General features: G+C 38.6%; 1 protein-coding gene across 2 annotated transcripts in view; it reads left to right on the forward strand.

Moving 5' to 3' along the window:
• The window catches only part of ITGBL1 (integrin subunit beta like 1), a 191,863-nt gene that overhangs the window by 54,705 nt on the left and 110,373 nt on the right, over nucleotides 1–26,785 (forward strand). For both annotated transcript variants that reach the window (XR_004256143.1, XM_032226145.1), the window contains exons 3-6: nucleotides 9,222–9,368; nucleotides 13,414–13,536; nucleotides 17,660–17,800; nucleotides 24,085–24,225. Coding sequence is in view for 1 of the 2 variants with exons in the window: in XM_032226145.1 (XP_032082036.1) it covers nucleotides 9,222–9,368; nucleotides 13,414–13,536; nucleotides 17,660–17,800; nucleotides 24,085–24,225 (552 nt within the window). In the remaining variant the exon portion in view is untranslated. The remainder of the gene's footprint in view (nucleotides 1–9,221; nucleotides 9,369–13,413; nucleotides 13,537–17,659; nucleotides 17,801–24,084; nucleotides 24,226–26,785) is intronic.

Consider the following 26,785-nt stretch of genomic DNA (forward strand, 5'->3'; position numbering starts at 1 on the left):
ACCAGGCAAACCTGATAAAAGGCCCCCCTGGTCACGATTGTTAGGTGTTCTTCTAAACTAAGCTGCGTATCCAGGAGGACTCCCAGATTGCGGGCCCTCTCTGAGGGGGTTAGAATTTCTCCCCCCTATCATCAAAGATGGAACAAGATGCACAATCGGGATGGCGGAAACCACAGCAACTCAGTCTTGGAGGGATTGAGCTTGAGCCTGTTCTTCCCCATCCAGATCTGCACAGCCTCCAGGCATCAGGACATCACATCGAGGGCCTCGTTAGTGAAAAGTTTTGAGGGGGGGGCATGCCAGGCTGGGGCTCTTTGCTGCCTTTTTTGGGGGTGGGAATCCCCAGAGGGCCTTCATTTTGTTTCATGGGCTCTCTCACAGGCAACTTCTCTTTCTGGCTCACAAGCAGAGAACAAGGTTGCTACCTGGCCCCGCTTCCCTCAGTCTCCGCATTGCTGCCTGTCACCAACTCAGCTCTGCACAGAGCAGGCTGTGGAGGGTTCCATACGTCAGATTGATCAGGGCAGCGTGCTGCTTCAAGGCACCGCGCTTGGCTGGCTCCCACCTGCGGTGGGCAGCTGAAGCAGTCTGGGTGCAGTGAGCGCTGCAGGGCCAGGAAATGCTGCTGGAGCTGGGACCGGTTCAGGGAGAAGTCGCGCAGGCAGCCCAGCATCCCGAAGAGGTCCATGTGGGGCTCTGCCGGCTGCAAAGCATGGCACGAGGGGCAGAAGCCTCCAAATCTAGTGGGGTAGTGCAGCTCTAGCAATAACTTTTATGAAGGATTTGCTATTAGAATAGCAGTTATAAAGAAGAAAAGTGAAACATAAAAAATGAGATATACAAAAATTATCACCATGTCAGTTAATACTTAGTTGGGTAACCTGATTGGCTCATTGCCAAGACAAGATGACATCTGATTGGGTCTCTAAACACTCATGCTCATTGGCTACAATCAGATGAAGAAAAGTCACCTGATATTAACCTAAGCAAGTTGTGTTCCTTTTTTCTGGTTATTTGGCTATAACTTTTCATAGAATACAGATAATTGAACAAACCCTGTTGCATTACATTCTTGATTAAATTATCTTTCCATTGATGTATAATTTTATGGTACGAGTAAAAAAAAAAGTGTGTTATTAGCCATCAAACCTCAAAAATACACTTTCCCCAAAGGGTTTCCACAATTTTGGCCACTACTATACATTCTACTTCTGGTTTTGCTGCTGATCAACCATTTATTAATCTTTGTTGAAAATGAATGGAAAATCATTTCCCTCAGAAATTCCTGGTTATTGAATAGAAAGTTGTTCATTTGTTCCCAAATTTGAATTGAATCTATGGTGCAGCTGAAGTAATAGGTTTATGTGGTGACTTTAATAAGACTGCATTTTAGGATAGTAAAAATGTGTTGGAATATTTGTATTCTAGATGAGTTATTACAACATTTTATTCAGTTATTTTTGAGAATTTGTGTTCCTGACAGTCAGTAACTGCTTATTTGTTGTACATTTATGATTGTGTCATTGGTGATAGTATCTAGCCAATTTGTCTTATGCTGTCAATCCCTTTTTCACTTCCTTTAGATTTTTTTTAATGTCTCCTGGCCTGTACCAGGAACTAATATCGCAGTATTATCTGTCTGAAACATAAATCTCAAATATTAGTGCTTCTTACGAGCATAGGTTTACGCCATCTAATACTGAATTGGTTTTTTTTCCTTGCAGCATCTAGCAGTACAATTCAAATGCATTTGTTTTAATTCAACCTTTCTGTTGATCTAACTTTCAAGCTGTTTATTATAACTGTGAAAATTATGGTAATGAGAACATGTAACTTCCTTTGTTATCAGTGTGATGTCTCTGCATTTTAATATTGTGTCTGGGTGTATCAGAGTCTTTTTCCAAAAAGCAGACAGTTGTTTCTTTCATGACTCTATTTACTATTTCTGTAAATTTTTTACCCATGAAGGTAGACTCTATCCCTACGTCAAATTCTTAGTTTGCTTAATGTTGAGCAGCAAATCAATCTTAGTGAAGTCTTCTTTTACCTTCAACATGAGTTTCCATAAGTCTTCCTTGTAGCTAGCTGTCAAAGTAGCATCACTGTATATTTGACTTGTTATCTCTTCCAGCAGATTTAATTATAGTTTCTTTTTCTTCCCAATCAATGTTTCTCATGAATACATGATGATAGAATACAAACTGGTCATGCTTCAACTGTTTAGTTCTTCCATATTCTATTCTAAGTATTGTTTTCCATTTTAACTATTGTTTTAAAACTCTTTTTTTTATAATTTTTTTTTATTTTTGTTACATAGAAAAAAGGAAAGAAAAGAAAAAACAACAACACACACACAAAAGAAAAAAAAACGAAAAAAAACCCCAAAGCCCATCATCACATACAGTATGTTGTTTGGTTACAGGTGTTTTAACATTTATCATTCTTATACATTCATTGTTTCATTTAATAGATTATAATTTAGTATAGTTTCTTATTCCCCTACCTGTGGCAGTCCATCCCAACTACGTTTCCCCCCACGCACACACCCCGTATCTCTCTGTTATATATTTAATAGACACAACAATAAAATAAAATTTAAAAAAAAGAAAAAAAAACCATCATCACATGCAGCATGTCGTTTGGTTACAAGTGTTTTAACATCCACATCCTCGAATAATATTTACCATCTCAAACTTTTCATCTAGTATAACTAAAAACCTCATTTTCATTCTACAATATATATTCAGTTAACATTAGTATTATTTTTTTTCCAGAAAATATACTTATGTTCATTATTGTCCTTGTATTTCATACCTTCAAACAGAGATCTTATTCCTTCATTTTTCAACAAAACGTCATTGCATATATATACCAGTTTTCAATTATTCCCTTATTAAAATTGTTTATCAGCAGCGAAATATCATTATAATATGTTCTTAACATTATACATTATATCACCAGACCTTATATTAATTTTTCATTGTATCATTGTTAGATTATTTCACAGCATGGTTATATCATCATTCAACTTCTTCAATTAAAGCATAAGTATATCATTTTTCATTTCCAAGGGTTTTTTTTCCCCCTAGCCACCGATAAAACAAATCCCATATCTTATAAAATTGCTCATCCTCTTGTTCTCTAATTTCAAGTGTCAATTTACTCATTTCAGCACAGTCCATTATTTTTCGGATAACTTCTTCCTGTTTTGGTGTTTCGTTTTTCCAGTTTTTTTGCAAATACAATTCTGGCTGCTGTTAACATATTTACAATCAAATATTTTAAGTCTTTGTTGTAGGTTTCTGGTATGATCCCCAATAAAAAGACCTCTTATTTAAAGTCTATTTGTTTGTATGTCATTTTCTCCAACCACATGTGGATTTTAGTCCAGTATCTTTTAGCTTCAATGCAAGTCCACCACATGTGGTAGTATGAACCAGGTATCTGGTGACATTTCCAACACTTTTCTGATTTATTCTTGAACATTCTTGCAATTCTGGTTATTTTTAAAACTGTTCAATAGGCAAATGAGGTGGTGAGATAGCCTGATCTTTTCAATAGCAATAGCACTTAGGCTTATACAGGTAGACCTCAACGTACGACCCCAATTGAGCCCAGAATTTATGAGTGAGACATTTGTTAAGTGAATTTTGCCTCATTTTACAACCTTTCTTGCCATAGTTGTTAAGTGAATCATTGCAGATGCTAAATCAGTAACATGGTTATTAAATAAATGTTGTGGCCCAGCAGGAGCTGTTGAAGCTGCCGATGGACTCCGATGGCAAGGAATCCTATGAGTCTGCTATGGAAGATGTGGAGGACCCTGGGCAGGGTTCAGACTCAGAGCAGGGACCAGAGAGGCTGGTTGGCCACCAGGAGGTGTCTGAGGCATGGAGCAGTGGGGAAGATCAAAAGGAGTTTGTCCCTGATGCCAGGCAACATCGGGTGGAGAAACGGAGCCAGCAGTTACGGAGACAGACTCATAAGACATAATCAAGCCCAGGTGGTTGTGGCTTGACCCCTCCCAAGAGAGTATATAGGAAGAGACTTTGGGAGGAGTCCTTTTGCAGGACACAACCGTTTGTAACAATCTGGAGAAGCTCTTATCTGCATTGTCTGTTGGAGTCTGGGTTGTTGCCAACTTCTTGCCTGTGAGTTGTGTTTAGGCTTTCAGCCAACAGGATTGTAATTGCTGTAAACAAAGAGTGGCAAACTACTAAGCCTGTGTCAACGTTAATCACTGGACAGAGAGGGGTCAGAACAAATAAATATGGTTTATCTGTTGACTTTGCTTGTCAGAAGGTCACGAAAGGTGATCATATGATCTGGGTCATTAGAACAATCAAAAAAGTGAGACAGTTGCCAACAGTCTGAATTTTGATCCCATGACATGGGAATGCTGCAACGGTTGTAAATGTAAGAAAATGGCCATGTCACTTTTTTAAAATGAACGGTCACTAAATTAATTATTGTAACTTGAAGACTACCTGTCTACTGATTCACAGTGCTTCATAGCCTCTCTAAGCAAATTACAGAGTCAGCATATTGACCCCAACAATCTAGGTCCTCATTTTACTGACCTTGGAAGGATGGAAGGCTGCATTAACCTTGAGCCAATGAGAATTGAACTGCTGGCAGTCAGCAGAATTAGCCTGCAATACTGCATTCTAACCATATCTACAATTTGTGTGGTCTACACAGTAATAAAAAAAACCTTTATACAAACAATAAGGGAAACATAAATGACTTTCAGAAGCTCTTTTTTAACATTAGAAATTAGCATTTTTGGTGCTCCTACAGCTTTTAAATTCAGTTTGTGTATCAGGTATTTTTAATTCCATGTTCTGTTGAAATTAAGATTGCAAAATCTGGAGAATTATTTTACTAGCATGCGAGGTAAATGCAAGTAATGACATTTTTAGCATCACCTACAGCTCAGAGCTAAATTGTTATCAAGAGATGGTATTGTGGGAAATTAAATGGTAGCAACCAGCCTCCAAAAGTGAGTCTGTCTCCTTAGCTCTGGGTTGTTTCTCTCCTTGGTTAACATCCAGCTATTGCTTCTTGTCTCGCTTTCAGGAATTTTGGAAAATAGGTTTTCTACCATCCTCTTTGTGGTAGCCCCTCAAATATTGGAACACTGCTATCATGTCACCCCTATTCCTTCTTTTCACTAGATTACACATAGCCAATTCCTACAACTGTTCTTCACTTGTTTTAGCCTCCAGCCCTCTAATAATCTTTGCTGCTCTTCTCTGCACTCTTTCTAGAGTCTCAACATCTTTTCTACATCGTGGCGACCAAAACTGAATGCAGTATTCCAAGTGTGGCCTTACCAAGGCCTTATAAGGTGGTATTAACACTTCATGTGATCTTGATTCTACTCCTCTGTTAATGCAGCCTAGGGTTGCCTTGTCCCTTTTGGCTGCTGCTGCACACTGCTGGCTCATATTTAAGTGATTGTCCACTAGGACTCCAAGATCCCTCTTGCAGTTACTGCTATTGAGCCAAGTCTCGACTAATCTGTATCTGTACATTTGGTTTTTCTTGCCTAAGTGTAAAACCTTATTGTTCTCACCACTGAGTTTCATTTTTTAAGATGCGGCCCAGTGTTTGTCTGTTGAGAACTTCTGGATCTTGAGTCTATCTTCTCGAGTGCTGGCTGCAGGTTTCTCCTTTAAATCTGCATAACTGCTATGTGTTAACCTGTGCCATAATGATAGCACAGTTCATTTGACCTCTTATGCTCTGCTTGTATGTTCTGCCAAGATTATTAATACTTGCTTGACTAGACCTCTATAATATCTCTAGCAGCAGTTTCCATGGTGATAGCACTTTCAAATAATTTATTAAACGTTTCAGTCTGGCTCTGTTAAGATTTTTTTCCTTTCAGAATTCCCATTATCTGACCTCTTATTAGCCCTTCACCAAATTTGCAGTGTTTAGAACTCTTCCAAGTTCCTCTGCATATGATGCAATGGATTCACACTCCTTTGGCTTGAACTCAGAAATGCCCTGCAATTAATAAAGGCTTTTGGCCCCAGTTGTACTTACACTATTTTTGCTAGTCTTGCAAACTCAAATGGGAGTGCCCATGGGGATACTTTAATATTCAACTTTGTGTCCTGTAACACCTGGTAACAGGAGCATTTTTTTCCATCAATGTTCTCACTTGCTTCATAGCATTGTTCAAGTCTCTCTCTTTTATAATATCCAGTCATTTGTGGCATTGTTGGAGGGTTGGGCACTGCATATAAACGAGTCAAGAGAGCTACTAGACATTTCTATCACTGGCATAAACTATGGAATGGTTATGAGTATGCATACAAGCCGTAATGGTATCCTCTTTTCTTCACTACCCGCGGGAGCATGCACGTCTGGGCATACGCAGAACCTTCTGCACATGTGCAGAATGTTTGTGATGACATCTGGGTGGGTGGGTGGAGCCTCGCGCCGTTGCCACTACCAGTTGGCCCGAACTGGTGCGAACCGGCAGAATACGACCTCTGATGCAAGCGCCATTCATAATCTTCCTGTAAGCATTTGTGTTCACTGCAAAAAACAATAGGGGAAAAGCTTCATAATGCAAAACTGGTTATAATTAAAAAATGGATGGTTCTGTGTTGTGGCCCAGCAGGAGCCGTTGGAGCTGCAAACAGACTCCGACAGCGAGGGGCCCTATGAGTCGGCTCTGGAAAATGTGGAGGACCCTGGACAGGGTTCCGACTCTGAGCAGGGTGCAGAGAGGCTGGTTGGCCACCAGGAGGCGCCTGAGGCATGGAGCAGTGGTGAAAGCCAAAGGGAGTGTGCTCCTGACGTCAGGCCTTGGAGCAGTGGTGAGGAGACAAGGGAGTTGGTTCTGGATGCCCGGCAACGATGGGCAGATCGACGTAGAGAACAGCTATGCAGATACAAAAGATAATTGGATCCAGGTGGTTGTAATTAGGCTCCTCTCAAGATAGTATTTAAGGAGAGACTCTGGGAGGAGTCTGGTTCCAGGATTCAACTGGAATGGCCACCGATGATATAGCTAAACAAAACAATCAACAAAAGCCTCTCAATGGGCCATTTAGGCTCTTCTAATTCCTTCATGTGCCTCGATATGTCTATAAATTCTTATATGCAATTAGAGCAGAGGTGGGTTCCTGCCAGTTCGCACCTATTCGGTAGAACCGGTTCGTCAAATCTACCGAACCGGTTAGAAGAGGTTCCATCAGTGGACCCGGAAAGCAGGACACACCTACAGAAGAGGTTCCAAAATTTTTGAAACCCACCACTGGTCCTTGGATATGATTATTCTACACTATCATGCTCCTATTTATAAAACTCAGTGCCTCTGTGAAAAGTAAGGATGACCACTGCGTTTGTGGTACAATCAGAACATAGCGTATGTTGAAGTTGTTTTAACGCAAACCAAAGATGCCTTTTAAAAAACAAGTTTACATCATATTCTTATGCATACCAGTGCTGTGTGTGAGGTAATTTAAGGTGGTTCTGACAAGTGTCGTCAGCATCTTCATATCCGGTCACATGGACAGCAAGCCACCCATCCGGTCACATGGGCGGCAAGCCACTCCCACAAAGAAGGCCACAACCACAGAGTAGGTTCGAACAATTTTTGAAACCCACCACTGAATTAGAGAGAAAGCTGTGATCTTTAACTTTTGGGAGGAAATGCATATCCATCTTTGGGGTGAGCAAAGTAGCCACCTAGTGGTATAGAAAAATGAGAATATGTTAATTCTGAAGGAGTTACTTCTGCAGTACATCTCCAATTAGAACATGTGTTTGTATGTTGTATGGACATGTATGTATATGCAAATTTAATAAATCTTTTTGGGGATGTCAGTATGTAAAATGTGATTATTTTGAAATTCTGTAGAGAATTCCGTGCGCGTGCACGGAAGCGCAGAAGCCTTAAAAGACAGGTAAGGAGCTCAGGTGAGCGGGTGGGCTCTCCGGAGCACTGTACCGGAACGGTATCCGGTGCTTCAGGCAGGGCTACACCCGTGCCGGGACGTGCCACCTGCAACCTACCATTGCTTTATTGGCATCAACTCTGCTCCCAATGTCCCTTTCACTCTCCAGCCTGCATAAAAGCTCTTCCACAAACCTGAAGCCAAAATGCTCTAAGCAGAATGACTGCAATCAATCACTCCAGAAGGGCAACATAGGGAGTCCCAGGAGTGAAGGATAATTCCAGTAAGACGAGATAAACACACAGAAGGTTATAAATAGTTCTAACAGTCAGGAGGAATGCCAGGAATGCAGACCACAACTCTACACTAGGTGAACTCAGCTCCTCCAAACTGTCTCTCCCTTAAACTCCATCCCCAGTTGTGCCTTGTGAAGGGAATCAGGGCCCTTTCCTTCCTTGTAAGCCATGAAATCCCGTTGCTCTCTTCTGTATTCTTCCCTGAGTTCCCTAGGATGAGGAGGGGGTGGGCTTTGGTCTTCATCCGAAACCCCCTCCCTTGTTCTACCTCTCTCCTGCTTTGCCCAGCCTGACTTTGCCCTTCCCCAGTTTCCTCCACAGCCAATGGAGCCACTCTCCTGCTGTATGTTAGCTGTTTGGCTTCCATCTCAGAGTCAGACTCCGACAGGGTCATGATAGTGTTAATATGTCACTAAGAGCAACATCAATGTATAGCAATAGCACTTAAACTTACATACCACTTCACAGTGCTTTACACTGCTCTCTAAGCAGTTTACAGAGTCATCATATTGCCCCCAACAACAATCTGGGTCCTCATTTTACAAACCTCAGAAGGATGGAAGGCTGAGCCAATGTTGAGCTGATGAGAATCGAACTGCCGAACTGCCGAACTGCCGGCAGCAATCAGTCAGCAGAAATAGCCTGCAGTACTGCATTCTAACCACTGCACTACCACAGCTAATGTGTATAGTGTAAAAGACAGTTATATTTTTTCATAAGCAACTTTTATATAAACAATTTATTATTTTTAAAGCAGAAGACATTTGCAAAAGTAATTTTAAATGAAAATCAGGATTCGTATACATGATAGAAATGCTATCTACGCTGTCATAATGATTTTGTTATTTAATCCATTTTGAGCAATAAAATTGCATGATAAATTCAAAAGCCTCTTCCAAGTTTTATTTTAATAGATTATAGAATGAAAATCTATTACTTGGTGCAAAGAACTCTTAAAGTAAATATGAAAATATATGTAAAATCTATTTTTTAACTACTTATCTAGGCCATGGAAAGTGTGATTGTGGAAAGTGTAAATGTGAAGAAGGTTGGCATGGTGATGCTTGTCAATACCCAACTATCTGCAATTTTACACGGAGGAAGAGTAATGAGATGTGCAAGAATTCTCAAGACATCATTTGTTCAAATGCAGGTGAGATTTTTATTTTAATGGGTTGATAAATTACTTTGGTGAAGTAGTTGTTTCAAGCAAAACCAAGCATTTAATAGTGAGTGCCATACCATGTGCATGAATCATACAAGTGGCAAGAAAATAGGGGCAGTCAGGCATAACAAAGGTTATGTAGACAGTAAACACAGGGTCAATCAAAATGGACTCAAATGTCTATACACCAATGCACAGAGTATGAGGAATAAACAGGGTGAATTAGAAATTCAAGTAAATGAGGGCAGATACAATATTGTTGCCATTACAGAAACTTGGTGGGATGAAACCCACAAATGGAATATACAGCTAGAAGGATTTAAATTATTTAAAAGAAATAGACCAAATAAAAGAGGAGGTGGAGTTGCACTATATAAGAAATAACTACATCTCTACAGAAATAGAGCACAACAATGATGAGAACTATTTTAAATGCATTTGGTTCAATATTAAAGGTTGTGGGGGGGGGGGAATGACATTGCCATAGGTCTATACTACAGGCCATCCAACCAAGCAGAGGAAGTAAATGAACTTTTTGCTAGTCAGCTAACTAAGGTATGTAGGAAACACAACACAATAGTAATGGGGGATTTTAACTACCCTGACATCAACTGGGAAACAAACTCTGCACCAAGTGGAAGATCCAACAGGTTCCTAATGAACCTAGCAGACAACTTTGTTTCCCAAAAAGTAGAGAGGGGAACAAGGGGATTGACCATATTAGACTTAATTCTCACTAACAGAGAGGAAATGATAGAAGGTGTTGAAGCCATAGGAACCCTAGGAGCAAGTGACCATGCAATATTGGAATTCAACATTATGCAAACACAAGTAGTAGAACAAAGTCAAACTAGAGTCTTGGATTTTAAGAGAGCTAATTTCTATAAACTTAGAGAGACCTTGGGAAGAATTTCATGGCTGAGAATCCTCAAGGGGAAAACAACTCAAGAAGCTTGGGAAATTTTGAAAAATGAGATTACAAAAGCTCAGTCTAGCACAATACCAATGAAGAAGAAAAATAACAGCTCCCAAAAGAAACCAGCATGGCTGCATAAAGAACTCTCTGACAAATTGAAAGACAAAAAAGTTAAGTATAAAAAGTGGAAAGAGGGGGACATAACTAAAGCAGAATATCAGCAAATAGCCCGAGCCTGTAAAGATGAAGTAAGGAAAGCTAAGGCTCACAATGAAGAAAGCCACAAAAGTAAAAAATAACAAAAAAAGCTTCTTCCAATTGTTAAAACAAGAAAAGGTTAAGGAAACAATTGATCCATTGCTGGGAGAAAGTGGCAAGAAGGTGACAAGCAACAGGGAGAAAGCAGAACAATTTAACTCATTTTTTGCATCTGTCTTTACACAAAGGGATAAAACAGTCCAACCTATCAAAAAAAAGCATCACAAAAATCAGATTAGGAACACAAATTGAAATAGGGAAGAAAATGGTAAGTGAGCACCTGTCTACCCTAGACGAGTTCAAATCACCAGGACTGGATGGATTACACCCCAGGGTTCTAAAGGAACTGGCAGATGAGATCTCAGAACCACTGAACTTTATCTTTCAGAGATCCTGGAGCACCAGAGAACTGCCAGAGGACTGGAAAAGAGCTGATGTGGTTCCCATCTTCAAAAATGGGAAAAAAATAGATCCAGGAAACTATAGACCTATCAGCCTGACCTCAATACCAGGAAATATTCTGGAAAAGATAATCAAGCAACGAATTAGTGAACACCTAGAAGTAAACAAAGTAATAGCCAAAAGCCAACATGGGTTTGTCAAAAACTGATCATGCCAGACTAATCTTATTGCATTCTTTGACAAAGTGACAAAATTAGTGGTCCAGAACAATGCCGTCGATATAGTTTACTTGGACTTCAGTAAGGCATTTGATAAGGTAGACCATAGCCTACTACTAGATAAAGTAGAAGAACATGGGTTGGACAACATCACCACCAGATGGATTCGTAACTGGCTGACCAACCGGAATCAACGTGTAGTCCTCAATGGAACTGCATCTACATGGAGGGAAGTATGGAGTGGAGTACGCCAAGGCTCTGTTTTAGGCCCAGTGCTCTTCAACATCTTCATCAATGATTTGGATGAGGGAATAAATGGGGAACGCATCAAATTTGCAGCTGACACCAAGCTGGCAGAAATAGCCAACACTCCAGAAGACAGGCTTAAGATACAGAAGGATCTTGACAAACTTGAACATTGGGCACTATCTAATAAAATGAAATTCAATGGTGAAAAGAGTAAGGTTCTACACTTAGGCAAGAAAAACCAAATGTACAGGTACAGTATAGATGATACCTTGCTCAATAGTAGTAACTGTGAGAGGGATCTTGGAGTCCTAGTGGACAACTATTTAAATATGAGCCAGCAGTGTGCAGCAGCTGCCAAAAAAGCCAACACAGTTCTAGGCTGCATAAACAGAGGAATAGAATCAAGATCACGTGAAGTGTTAATATCACTTTATAATGCCTTGGTAAGGCCACACTTGGAATACTGCATTCAGTTTTGGTCGCTACAATGTAGAAAAGATGTGGAGACTCTAGAAAGAGTGCAGAGAAGAGCAACAAAGATGATCAGGAGACTGGAGACTAAAAGATATGAAGAACGGTTGCAGGAACTGGGTATGTCTAGTTTAATGAAAAAAAGGACTAGGGGAGACATGATAGCAGTGTTCCAATATCTCAGGGGTTGCCACAAATAAGAGAGAGCCAAACTATTCTCAAAAGCACCTGAGGGTAGGACAAGGAGCAATGGGTGGAAACTAATCAAGGAGAGAAGTAACTTAGAACTGAGGAGAAATTTCCTGACAGTTAGAACAATTACAGTGGAACAGCTTGCCTCCAGAAGTCGTGAATGCCCCAACATTGGAAGTCTTTAAGAAGATGTTGGATAGCCATTTGTCTGGAACAATATAGGGTTTCCTGCCTAGGCAGGGGGTTGGACTAGAAAACCTCCAAGATCCCTTCCAACTCTGCTATTGTATTGTATTGTATAAGTTTTTAATCAATCATACAAAATATATTGTGTAAAAGCATTTAACTACTGTGAAGAATATAAGATTGAATGGTTATTATTAAGAAAATAATGGATAGTTTTCTGTAGGCGTCATAAACTTTGTGGTTTTCTGTAGGCAGTATAAACTTGGTTTGCCCTCCAGGCATTAGGCAAGGAAATTAAATAGCAATAGCAATACTACTTAGACTTATATACTGTTTTCCAGTGCTTTACAACCCTCTCTAAGCAGTTTACAGAGTCAGCATATTGCCCCCAACAATCTGGATCCTCATTTTACCCATCTAAGAAGGATGGAAAGCTGATTCAACCTTGAGCCAGTGGGAATCAAACTGCTGGCAGTTAGCAGTCAGCAGTATTACCTTGCAACACTGCATTCTAATCACCATAAATGCACTGACTTGAGGAGTTGATGGCTGTGTGTTAATGTGGATGTGTGCACTGCCCTCAGAGGGATGGATTTGCAGTTTTGTTCATGTTTTAATTGTTGTTTTAATTTACTGCCCAGAGTCACATGTAGAATGGGCAGCCATATAAGGGAAAAATAAACAAACAGAAATATCTCCTGTCACCATTGGGAAATCTTTAATGAAATCTATGGCACAAACAGGCTTGGGGTTCTGTATGTAGCTTTGATTGCCAGACCACCCTCCCGCAATATATTTTAGAATTGGACAAAAGTTGACGAAAATGTCAACCAAAATAATCAAAGAATAGAAATCATAGAGGATGCCATCACACCCAGAGATCAGGTTGAAGGGTGGAATGTCTATGAAGATTCTCAGCCACCCAGGTAGAGTAGTTTGGAAATGGTTGCCATAACAATGAAGGATGAATTAAGTCAACCTACTATGTCTACCAGTAGGATGTTTGTATGCCTTATTAATGACATACATTATATAAAATTCTGAAAGTAACATAGGTCATGAAATCAAACATTCTTTTCTATGATAAATTGAATGGTAAACCATAGTCCTAATGCCAGTACTGTGTTTCTGATGTTTACAGGTACTTGCCAGTGTGGCAGATGTAAATGTGACAATTTAGAAGGAAATGGATTGATCCATGGTAAATACTGTGAGTGTGATGACAGAGAATGCATAGATGAAGAAACGGGACTGATGTGTACAGGTGAGCATATTTAAAGCTATGCTAATCACAGCAAACATTCTTCAGATAATCATGCTCTGTCATTGAGGACAATTTTTGCAGGACACAGTTCTGTTCCAACTTGTGTTGAATGCACCAATTTGGCTGGGCCTTAATCACAGCTGTCCTTAGAGATAATTTGGGGACCAAGGCAAGGAATACTGCAGTTACTAACCATCATTTTCTTTCAGAGAAAGGTAAATAGCTCCCCCACCCTACTTTTTTCTTTGAAGAATTTCTGCAACCCAGAGAAACTTGGTAACAGTTAGCTGTAGTTGTGAAAATGAGGAATAAAATTTAGAAAAGCATAGCCTTGTAATATTTACAACAAACAGATAACAAAAGGACGGCAGTGTTTCTGCAGATCTGCATGAATGTTCACTGCTGAAGCAGTTTGAAGATTACTCTTCGGCACTTTGGACTCGAAGGCAAGGAGCTTGAACAACACCAAATGCTATCTGCAATTTCTTAAATTAAACACACCTTTTTTCAGAATTACTACTATCTTTTGCCTTTATCTTAGGGCATTCCACCTTATATCATCAAGGAAAAGAGCAGGACAGATGGCCACCTGATCCAGCGGCAAAGAAAGCAATATTGTGTGCATATGTTTTCAGCAGTGGTTGGAGGGCATTGTCATCTCCAAGGTGGTAGCCACAGCCTTGTGATCCAAGCTGCAACTCTTTTGAATGCTTATGACGATGAGGGAGGTGATGTGTAGACAAAAGAAATGGAGCTGGATTGCAATGTTGTACCTACAACTTGCAGGGTTTGACCTCTTTTGCAGATACAGTTCAGAGATGGGTTGCTCCTGGTTTGGTCCAGATTGGGTGAATTGGTAGTAGTGGTGGTAGGAGGCTCCGCAGAAGCATTGCGTGCATGCATGGACACAAGCAAACCACTAGTAAAAAAAATGGAAACTCACCACTGATACAGTTGCATACATTTACTCCAACTGGGTCTGTGCATACCATAAGTCTCCTTTTTCCACTTCACATCATAACAATGTAAACCCTTGGTCCTTTCCTTATGACCATGTTTAGCTGCCATTAAATCAACAAAAAGCTGCAGCAGAATAGACCATTCCTCTATTAGCATGACTCAATCCACCTATTACAAAATAACAGGAGGATACTTATCCCACAAACTTTAATTAGAGATACCCAAGATTCATTTGCAGGTTAGAAAATGACCTTCAGAAGATAGCGAGACAGCATTGAAGTGGCAGTTTGCGTAACCTTTTGAAAATTTATCATTATAGTTAGTGCACCCCATTATCTAACTGAAGTTTTAATTGAAAGTTTCATTTATCATCAAATCTTCTGAGGCCAGAAGTTGCCCTTTCTTTTTGAGACATAAATATTTACTTCTGAGATGAAGTCACTGATGGCCTGTAAGAAGAAAAACATCATTGTACTTCTGAGAAGACAGTTGGAACGTATGCCACCGAAGAAAATTGAGCAGCTCATGGCTAATAGGAAAGAAACTATACTTCTCCTCTTCCCAAACAATCCCATTGAAAAAAAAATGCTAATTGAAATAAACCAAATTGACATCCTTTTCATAGAATATAAGAGTGGTCATCCCATTTTCAAGTTTCTATCCAATTCAATATCTTTTTTCTACAAGAGACTTGGATAGATGATTATCACATCTTTCAATATAATGCATCTCAGAGTATAAGGGGGTAACATCTTAAAGGTGGCATAGTAATTTTGATTAGTACAGAATTGGAAGCAAAAGCATCACTTTTATATATATTTATTTATCAGCACAAATATATATTTATTTATCAGCACAAATAAAAAAACACAAATATAACAAAGGCAACAGTAAAAATATTGGGTTTCTGTCGTGATGGACTCTTGTGACGAGCTGATTGACAGATGATGGAAGCAGTTAGCTTCCTCCCATAATTGGGGCTTACCAGGGGTTGTAAAAATCATATATATATATATATATATATATATATATATATATATATATATATGTATATGTATATGTATATGTATATGTATATGTATATGTATATGTATATGTATATGTATATGTATATGTATATGTATATGTATATGTATATGTATATGTATGTGTGTGTGTGTGTGTATGTATATATATATATATATATATATATATATATATATATATATATATATATATATATATATATATATATATATATATATATATATATATAGTGTCACAACCCCTGGTAAGCCCCAATTATGGGAGGAAGCTAACTGCTTCCATCATCTGTCAATCGGCTCGTCACAAGAGTCCGTCATGACAGAAACCCAATATTTTACTGTTGCCTTTGTTATATTTGTGTTTTTTTTATTTGTGCTGATAAATAAATAAAGGGAGACTAGTATAGATCTATTTCAAGCTATTTAGCTAGCTGATGAGAGCTAAATAGCTTGAAATAGATCTATACTAGTCTCCCTTTATTTATTATCAGCACAAATAAAAAAAAACATATATATATATATATATATATATATATATATATATATATATATATATATATATATATATATATATATATCTATCTCTAGTTGTTCGGGTTTTCTCCCGCGTAGAATTGGAGATGTCTTGGCGATGTTTCGACGAAGTCTCATTCGTCATCTTCAGGCGGCTTCAGACTACTTCAGGTTTGGTGTTTCCAGGAGTAGTCCAGGTTTGGTGTTTCCAGGAGTAGTCACTACTCCTGGAAACACCAAACCTGAAGTAGTCTGAAGCCGCCTGAAGATGACGAATGAGACTTCGTCGAAACGTCGCCAAGACATCTCCAATTCTACGCGGGAGAAAACCCGAACAACTAGAGACCTACATACTAATACCCGCGAAAACCTCAGAAAATATATATATATATATATATATATATATATATATATATATATATATATATATATATATATATATATATATATATATATATATATATATATATATATGTAAATGGAACTTATACAAGGTGGCAACACCAACCAATCAGAATTTGATGCTGATTTTTTTAAAAAAAGCAGGAATGAATTTGATTAGTATTTGGATAGGAAACCACCAGAAATATCAGTCCTGCAATCTAGATTGAGAAATCCCAAACAGATCCTGAAGAAGTGTGGTAAACTGTTGTGTTGTGGTAGTCCCTCAAGTTAGTAAACATTGATCTTAATTCAAAAGAGATTTTAGATACAAGTTTTAGATACAAGTCATTATTCTGGCATAGCTCTCCCTATGGTTCCATCAATATAAGAATGGTTCTACGTTCAAATAACATTCTTCTTCTTCTAGTAGAGTTTTTTCCCATATAAACCAAATATTGATCCATTGGTTGCAAATAGAGGGAGTTGATAAAAAATGGAGACATCATGTAGTAAAGAGCACAAAATTGAAGATTATGTAAGGAAAAATGAAAATGTTCCCAAACATGCAAAGTTGTGATTTGATATACAAGAACCATGATTGTTCTAAACTCAACAAAGCTTCTCCTTCTTAACGTAGAGTAAAACAAACATAAGAAAGCAGAAGACTGTGAGCTATGTACCATTTATTAAACATCTGATATTAGATCTGATGCCAGCAATGGAATCTTAGTAATTGTCAAAATTATACTGTTGTAAAGGAAGAATTTTTCTCTGTGATTTAATGTCAATAAAAAAGAAAAAAAAGTTATTGATAACTTCTGTAAATATCTGTGATATGCCCATTCTGACAGTTCAACTCATATAAACCAAAAGGTTTGATTAAATACAGGCTGACACTTGACCTTTCAGAACAAAATGTGTCACATTCATAAATTCACATGAATCAAGCAGGTTCTTCCGAAGGCCAGAAAATGCCAGCTTTTGATGGGTCTTGACAGAGATTAAACACAAGACTTCACTGGCTCTCGAAACTCAAATATAAATGATGTCCATACATATTTTGTGATTATTATTTTTATGATTATGAGTTTTGAGAAAAATCTGACTCCCATTAGACAAATCTTCATAACACCCATTGATCAAACATCTAAGGTTAAAACTTTTAAGTTTTCAAAAAGGAACTGAATATTGTATGTTTCTGGAAGGAAGCCTTCACTGTCAACATTATGTTTTGGGATAAGGCCATGGCATGTGTTACTGTGGAGACTGTTACTGCGAGGCTGGTTGGCATGGCGATAAATGTGAACTCCAATGTGACATCGCCCCCTGGGAGATCAAGAAGAAGTGTACCTCTCCAAGTGGCAAAATCTGCAGCAACAGAGGTTTGTCGTTCACCTTGGTTATCATCTAAGTTAACTTTTTCCCCCCTACCTTTGGCACTTTCCCAAAATTACAGGGCTTAGGGAAAACTCAGTTGATTTGTTATTACAAAAAGAGAGGTAGATATTGCTAACCATAAGCCAATGCCAGTTTATTCTGATTTATTTGCCCACCCAGTGTATTAATATAGTGAAATATGGCCAAAAGCAAAATCTGGGGCAGGAAGAGAGCACCATGGGGAAATGCTGGTCAACATATCTGAAAAATATCTAAAGCACCCTAGGTTCCTCATAAACTATCACCTGTAATTTATGATGAATATATCAATAGCAATAGCAGTTAGACTTATATACTGCTTCATAGGGCTTTCAGCCCCCAACAATCCGGGTCCTCATTTTACCCACCTCGGAAGAATGGAAGGCTGAGTCAACCTTGATCCGGTGAGATTTGAACAGCCGAACTGCAGAACTGCAGTCAGCTGAAGTAGCCTGCAGTTCTGCATTTAACCACTGCACCACCTCGGCTCTATATGCACAGAGACCTACACACACACACACACACACACACACACACACACACACACACACACACTCATTTTCCATTATGGTGTTCATTCATAAGAGCTTAATACTTTTGATAGGGTTGGAGAAGGAAAACTGCTGAAAAATTACAAAGTAGGAGTCAGCCAAAACTATTCTCCAAAGCACCTGAAGGCAGGACAAGAAGCAAGGATGGAAACTAATCAAGGAGAAAGGCAACCTAGAACAAAGGGGAAATTATCTTACAGTTAGAACAATTAATCAGTGGAATAACTTGCCTCCAGAAGTTGTGAATGCTCCAACACTGGAAGTTTTTAAGAAGAGAGCGGACACCCATTTGTCTGAAATGGTATACGGTTTCCTGCTGAGGGTTGGACTAGAAGACCCCCCAAGGTCCATTCCAACTGTTATTCTGAGGAAAGTTAGTCAGATATTGTGAAATCAGTGCATATGGAACAGCACTTGGGTGATGCTATTTCAGACCTTGGCCTCTTTTGTTTCCATGCTCTTTTTTAATGTTTTCACAAAACAACAAAACTAGATGTCAGTGTAGGTATGATACACACACTGACAGGTCCTTTTTCCAATCATGGAATGGGAGAGTGCCTAACAGCAAAGAGTCTAAGCAAGATGAATGTTCCAATAGAGGTGCTAAGCAAAGAAATAAGAATATAAGAGGCTTCGCTTTTCCTAGGTGATACTGTATTTTAATTGAAGATCAGTTGTGTTGGATGCAGTATGCATCTAGGTTGTGATGTGGTATTATGATCAGGCTTTCCCCTACCTCTACCCTCTATATTACATGAAACATGATTTTTATTTTGTGCATAAAATTAGATCTGTACAATGTCCCTGTCAATGAAATTCTCTGCTGAGTACAGTATCAAATCTTATTCTTTCTTCTTAGGGAAGCATTTATTGTTTGCTGTGAGTGTGTGTGTGTATGCATGTATATGTGTGCAGACGTATGAATTCTTGTCTGTCTGTCTGTCCGTCCGTCCGTCCATCCATCCATCCATCCATTCTGATCTAGGCTTCCCCAAACCACGAAACAGACTCCTTGCCATGACAAAAAACACTTTTTAAAATTAAGTTACTGTGAATTCCTCTCATTCACATCCAGCAAAGTCTTTTAAGGGTGAATCACAGGGTAAAGTCACAGACTTTATATGGCCTGGAGAGCTGCCAGGCTGATATCTTCAAAACTTGGCAAGGAGCTTCTGAGAGTCATGAACCAATTAAGGGAACTAATTGTCTCCTACAAACTCCACTCCCCTTTCGCTCCTCTTTTATTCCCTATGGGAATATTATCCCAATTTATCCACCTTTGCTCTTGCTCCTTAACTATTCCCTTTGTCTGGCCACTCTCTGCATGCACACACTGGGAACAGGCTGCAGCTGTTTGTCTCCCTCACTGATGTCTGACTCTGAAGGAAGCTGATAACTGGCATACGGCTCTGGCCCCCTCTCTGCCTCCAACGCAGAGTCCTCATCAGAGCCTTCCCCAGACTCCAGGATTGGCCCATGTTCGTCTCCTTGTCCGAATTTGCTGCCAGCTCCGCTGGTCGCTGGTGGGACACATTTCTATCTATCTATCTATCTATCTATCTATCTATCTATCTATCTATCTATCTATCATCTATGAAATTTATTTGCCTGAAATTTAAACTGATTCTGGACAGTTTACAGCATAAAAATTAATTAAGTCTGCTCTAGATCCACTTTTTAAAAAATTACTTTTTAAAGTTTTATTAAAGAGAACTGAAGGCCAATAGGGAATTTTAATATATTGGTTGACTCAACAGAGACATTGCATTTTATTTTTGATATTTTAACAATGGAGACGATATGGTTTCTAAATACTGTGACTGTGTAGATAAGCGTTGCTGCCATCCTGAGAAACGGTTTCCAGGATTGTTGTGATTCTATAATAGAACCAATTCAGAAGACCTTACATGCAATATTCCATTATGTGAGAGTCAGCCCTCAATCTATTTTGCTCAAAATAAAATTTGTGTCTAAATCTTTTGTATGTACATGTTAATTTCTACCACTAATTTATCATTTCATTTTCATTCAAGTAATTTTAGTTTGCTTGGATGAAAAATATTCATAATAGATCTACTGTAAGTTTCTAAAATGTGAAAATGTTTGTTTTCACTAAGAAAATGTTTAAAATATCAACTGTTGTTTCTCTAACTACAGTCCAGATCTATTAGAAAGTGCAAAAGTGCAAATCTAAAAATTCATCGCTTTACTACCTCTTTATTGAGAAAACTCTGCCAAATGTGGAACATCTAATTATCTTGAGAGCATTTATAAAATCCTCTCATTTTAATTATACGGCAATTTAAAAGCCCTGGCTAAAATATTGAAAACACACACATACACACAGACTGATATTTCTAGAAACTATGCACTAGATTGTAACATCAGTTTTGTAAATGAATTATTTGTCTATTTGGTGACGTGGAGCTTTATGATTGAGGGAATGTCATGACTTGGTTGAAAATAATACTTTAAAAAATACTGTATTTTTTTAAAATAGTTAACCATATAAGATCAGAAAGAGTGGCAGAAGAAAGAAGTATCATTGGAAGAAATATCCAAATAGTCAAATGTTTAAGGAATACTGTATGGACAGATTCAAGGATAATTATGGTAGTGGGCAATTCTGACATATATCCTGGGGATCCCCATGTTTATATTTTGGATGGCATTAGTGTGTATTTTGTTCACGTGATGACATCCCTGCATTCTTCTCTATGGGTGATGGTGAATTTTTTGATGAGGGCAGGTTGGGTGAAGCTCAATGGGAAACTTTGAGCTATTTATTGTCTCTTATTGTCAACCTCACAACTGGCGTGGGGGAACCAAGAGGAAGAAGTACTTCCTCAAGCTTCTGAATGAAAATCATGAATACATGCATTATTAGCAACTTATATTCAACCTCCCTTGTTTTCATGCAGTCAATAATAATTACTAATATTCATACCTGGTCAAATCTAACATAAATTGATCTAAACATTCCTAGTTTGCAGGCAGTTAGTATTAATTATGCATCTCAGATCTTGGGTTTCTGTATAGGGATTTTGCACTCATAGGTTAAAATAGTTGAGTGGCACAAGGTTATGTCAGCCATTTTTTTTGTTAGAAAAAGCAAATATATTCTAACTGGCATGTTTGATGACTAAAAAGTGCAGCAGTGCAGAAAATAAAATGCCTCTAAAGTCCCAACCTTTCTTGGTGACTGGGAACTCCTGTGGCTGGGAAGCATAGAATAGAGCCTCTATTTTCATGCCATGCATGCCCCAACTTTATTAATCCAAGAAGTTAAGCTCCCTGTAAATTTAGGGTATTACAGAAAACTGTAACAAAAGCTTGCAACTTAGAATAGAATTGAATAGAATATAAAAATGTGGGTTAAACAGCATTATCACCAGATGAATTCGTAACTGGCTGACCAACGGCACTCAAAGTGTATCCTAAATGGAGTTGCATCTCCATGGAGGGAACTATACAGAGGAGTACCTCAAGTCTCTGTCTTAGACCCAGTACTCATCAATGATTTAAATGAGGGATAGAAGGGGAACCGATCAAATTTGCAGATGTCACCAAGCTGGTAGTAATAGTCAAAACTCCAGAAGATAGGTTCATTCATTAACAGTAAGGTTCTACATTTAGGCAAGAAAAACCAAATGCACAAGAATAGGATAGATGATACCTGGTTCAATATTAGTATTTGTGAGACAGATCTTGGAGTTCTAGTGGATAATCATTTAAATGTGAGCCAGGAGGGTGCTGCAGCTGCAAAAAAAACATAGTCCTAGGCTGCATCAATAGAGGGGTAGAATAAAGATCACATTAAGTGTTAGTACCACTTTATAATGCCTTGATAAGACTACACTTGGAATATTGCATCCAGTTTTGGTCATCACAATATAAAAAAAAATATGTTGACACTCTAGAAAGAGTGCAGAGAAGAGCTACAAAGATACTTAGAGACTTGGAGACTAAAACATATGAAGAATTGTTGCAGAAATTAGGATGCCTAGTTTAATGAAAAAAAGGACAGGGTGACATGATAACAATGTTCTAATATCTTAGGTGCTGCCACAAAGAAGATGGAGTCAGCCTATTCTTCAAAGCATTATAGAGTAGACCAAAAGCAACGGATGGAAAATAAGGAGAGAACCAACCTAGAACTAAAGAGAATTTTTCTGACAGTGAGAACAATAAATCAGTGGAATGACTTGCCTCAAGAAGTTGTGGGTGCTGCAACATTAGAGGTTGTTAAGAAGAGGTTGGACAACTCTTTATCTTAAATGGTATAGAGTTTCCTGCCTGAGCAGGGGGTTAGACTAGAAAAGCTCCAAGTTTCCCTCCAACTCTTCATTTTGATATTCTGTTAACAACATTTTGTGTAAAAGGCTTTTCTTCGGTAATGGCAGGAATAAAAAGACCTGCTGTTTGAGGACCAGATGGGAGGCATGGCAGTGCTTCTGACTCAGTATGCACTCAGTATCCCAAACTCTCTAGGGCTGTTTGCACAACATAGCAACCCATGTGGCTTAGGTACAAGGAAATACACTTCTCCAATTGCTCCTCTCTCTGAGCTGCACAGCATGGATGCAGTAGTCCCCAGCTTGTGTAATGGCCTATCACACTGTGTGAACACAATGTTCCCAGGACTTCCAGCAGGAAAAAAACTATGGAGTGTCACCATGATTTGTTTAAAGTTTGCTTATGAAGAAGATCACAGCAAAAGACCCCAGCGCAGTGCATTTGCTCAGCATGGTAAATGATAAACAAACGACCTACAGCAGATACCAAGCCACAGCACACAGAGAGGAATGACTAAGTGTGGGTGTTTAATAATAACAAACAAGCTTGGCTGTTGTGTCCATTTAATGTTGTCTGGGTGTGCAGCAGTGGTGGGTTTCAAAATTTTTTGGAACTTCTTCTGTAGGTGTGGCCTGCTTTCCGGGTCCACTGGTGAAAGGTCTTCTAATCGGTTCGGTAGATTTGACAAACCGGTTCTACTGAATAGGTGCGAACTGGTAGGAACCCACCTCTGGTGTGCAGGTACTTCTAGGGGGTCTTTGGAGAAAGATCCCAAAGAGCTGAAGGTAGTGCTCTTTACAAGGAGTCAAAGAACTTATGGTACCTAGGATAAGTGAAAATATAAAGTCGGGAAAGCAAACCTAGCCACATCCACATATTACACCCACGAGATAATCAAGACTGAATTATTGTGATTTAGAATCTACCTGCATGCACCCTTTTCAGATGCAAATGTTGATTTCCTCTAGTTAACGTGTTCAGGAACGATAAATTTCCTAGCCATTAGAAACACAGCTGCTAACTCAATAGTTATACATGATCAGAATAACAGTTCTCAACATTGTGTAGCCTCTCAGTTTTTGAAGGTTCCCAGAATATAGTTAACATGTAGAGACCAATTGCTGATTTTTCTTGAGTTCTGATTTTTCAGTGAATGTATGGACAAAAGGGACTAAAACCAAATTTGGTTTAAATTATTCCTATCTAAAATATATATATGTAGAAACACTTTTTTAAATTGCATCTCTCCTCCCTTGGATCCTCCATACCCTTGTGGCCAATGCAAGCCTTATTTTCAGGGCATTTGGCTATGAAAAGATTGCCCAGCCTTGTCATATTTCATTTAAATATAAAATTGTTGGTTTTTCTTTGATTCTGTTAAATATCAACTTTTCCTGTTGCAGGAACCTGTGTATGTGGTGAATGCATATGTCATGATGTTGACCCAACTGGAGATTGGGGAGATATTCATGGAGATACTTGTGAATGTGATGAACGCAACTGCAAGGCAGCCTATGATCGATATTCAGATGATTTCTGTTCAGGTAAAGGAAATAATTCAAGGACTTAATGTGATCTCAATGGAAGATCTAATATGCTTTACAGTGGAAACTCTAATAATACAGAGCCCAAATAATAACATATATTGTTACAATCCTATTTATGCCACAATTATAAACTTGTGTCCTGACTTCCAGATACAAATAGATAAGTCATAGGATTGCATGATGGCGTGACCCCACATTCTGTCATTTCCTGCCTTTGTCCCTTTTATGTGGAGGAACAAAATGATCTCATTCCACAAGATTTCCAGAAAGTGATCTGGTGGCTGGATCTGTATTTTGTCACATGAATTCATATTCCCCTGAGTTGTCAGACTAGTACGTATGAAAGAGAATATTTGTAGCTCAGAATTGATGTGCGGAGGAGCCCTTGATGGTCTCTGAGCTTGGTTGTTTTCTTGCAGACATGTTAAGTTACTTTATCAGTTCTAGGTCTATGTTTATTATCTAGTCATGAATGAAACATCTGTAAGAAAACAACCAAGCTCAGAGAGTACCAAGGACCCAAAGTTAGTACCATCTAGCAGTTACAGCTTCAATGCTGAGAATCCCTTGTGTTTTAAGATGGGCAGCTATATTATTTTGAAAAATAAATAAAATATGTAGGTACATTGAAGTGTTTAATACAAAATATCAAAGCATGGAGTCCAGTATCTTGCAACTTTTCCTCCTTTATGTCCAAAATAGTGAACAAACTTTTATTACTCACCATTATTTTGTATAATTCAAGGTGGCAGATAAAATGGTCCCTTCTATTTTCCCCACAAGAACCCAATTGGATGGGATGAGCTAGACAGAGCAACTGATCCAAAGTCACTCAGACGGGGAAAAGATTAAGACTCACAGGTGCTCAGTTTCTAGTCCAATCTCATCTACCTATACCATAATGGCTCTCTAAACATCCTTAACAACCCATTCATGCCAGCCAAGTACCAATGGAGCAATTGAAGAATCAGAAGGTAGCAAGTAGATGAAATCATTTTGGCTTAGAATAAACTGAGCCAGTGCCTGACAGGTGAATTTTTTCCCCATCAATTATGAAGAAGAAAACATAAGGAGGAAATAAAGTCTGCAAAAATGTATTCAAATTAACCATCTGGAAATTACAATAAATAAGCTTGTAAATTAGGTGCCTACCTAGAATTAAATGAAACACTTGGGGTTAATTTAAAATTTCTATACTGAAAACCTGGAAACCCTATCGTTCAATTTTACCTGGTGGAGTTTCCATTGGAGATTCCTATACTCTCAATATTTCATTTCACTCCAAATTGCTGATAGTTGTCTTCTTCAGTCCAGAATTAAATAGTACATATTATTATAGAGATCCTACCAAAATCTCCAACTGCTCCTTCTAATAACCCCCCCCCCTCTCTCATTTTCTCTCTCTCTCTCTCTCTCTCTCTCTCTCTCTCTCTCTCTCTCTCTCTCTCTCTCTCTCTCTCTCTCTCATAAATTCTAAGGATTAGGAAAAAAATAAGAAATGGGGGCTATAATGCACTTTCCTGTACCCCAATTTCCTATGAAGAAAACTCATGTAAATTTTTATCATTCTATACACATCAATGGTGGGTTGCAATTTATTTTACTACTGGTTCACTCATGTGCTTGTGTAATGCTTCTGTGCATGTGCAGAAGTGTCCGGGTGGGTGGGTGGAGCTTACCACCATCGCCAGTTTGTCGGATTTGGGGTGAACCAGCAGCACCATCTCTGATACACATGTTAGGAATGTGATAGAAGGTGGATTGGTTCTTTCATTTTACTATTTTCTACTTCTACATGTTTTTTTTTCCATCAGGAAACTCAAGCACACAAATTTCCCAGAAAGTTTTTAAGCAAATTTCTAAGTTTGAATTATACAAACCTTTGTCCCCCATTTGTTACAGCATATCAGCCCTCTACCAGTACAGCTAGCAGGATGGAGATAGTCTTCAAAGAATTCTTTCACAAGAATTTGATAGAGTTCCATAAGAGATTAAGGACAAAAATGGGGGGGGGGATTCATCTAGTTTACATGTATGTCTAGTTTAATGAGTACGTCTAGTTTAATGAAAAGAAGGACTAGGGGAGACATGATAGCAGTGTTCCAATATCTAAGGGGTTGCCACAAAGAAGAAAGAGTCAAACTATTCTCCAAGGCACCTGAGTGTAGAACAAGAAGTAATGGGTTGAAACTAATCAAGGAGAGAAGCAACTTAGAACTGAGGAGAAATTTCCTGACAGTTAGAACAATCAATCAGTGGAACAGCTTGCCTCCAGATGTTGCGAATTTCCCAACACAGGAAGTCTTTAAGAAGATATTAGATAGCCATTTGTCTGAAACGGTATAGGGTTTCCTGCCTAGGCAGGGGGTTGGACTAGAAGACCTCCAAGGTCCCTTCCAACTCTGCTATTGTATTGTTGTATCTGAATGCACATGATTGCATTTTTTTATATATTAGAGATCTAATTTTCTATCAGGAGGCTCAAGGTTTGGTTTTTTTTTTTACATTAACATGTTCTGTGGCCTATAAAAGTTTGAAAGCTCCTCAGCTAGGGGAC

This window comes from Thamnophis elegans, chromosome 11 (assembly GCF_009769535.1).
Source record: "Thamnophis elegans isolate rThaEle1 chromosome 11, rThaEle1.pri, whole genome shotgun sequence".
Classification (NCBI taxonomy): Eukaryota; Metazoa; Chordata; class Lepidosauria; order Squamata; family Colubridae; genus Thamnophis; species Thamnophis elegans.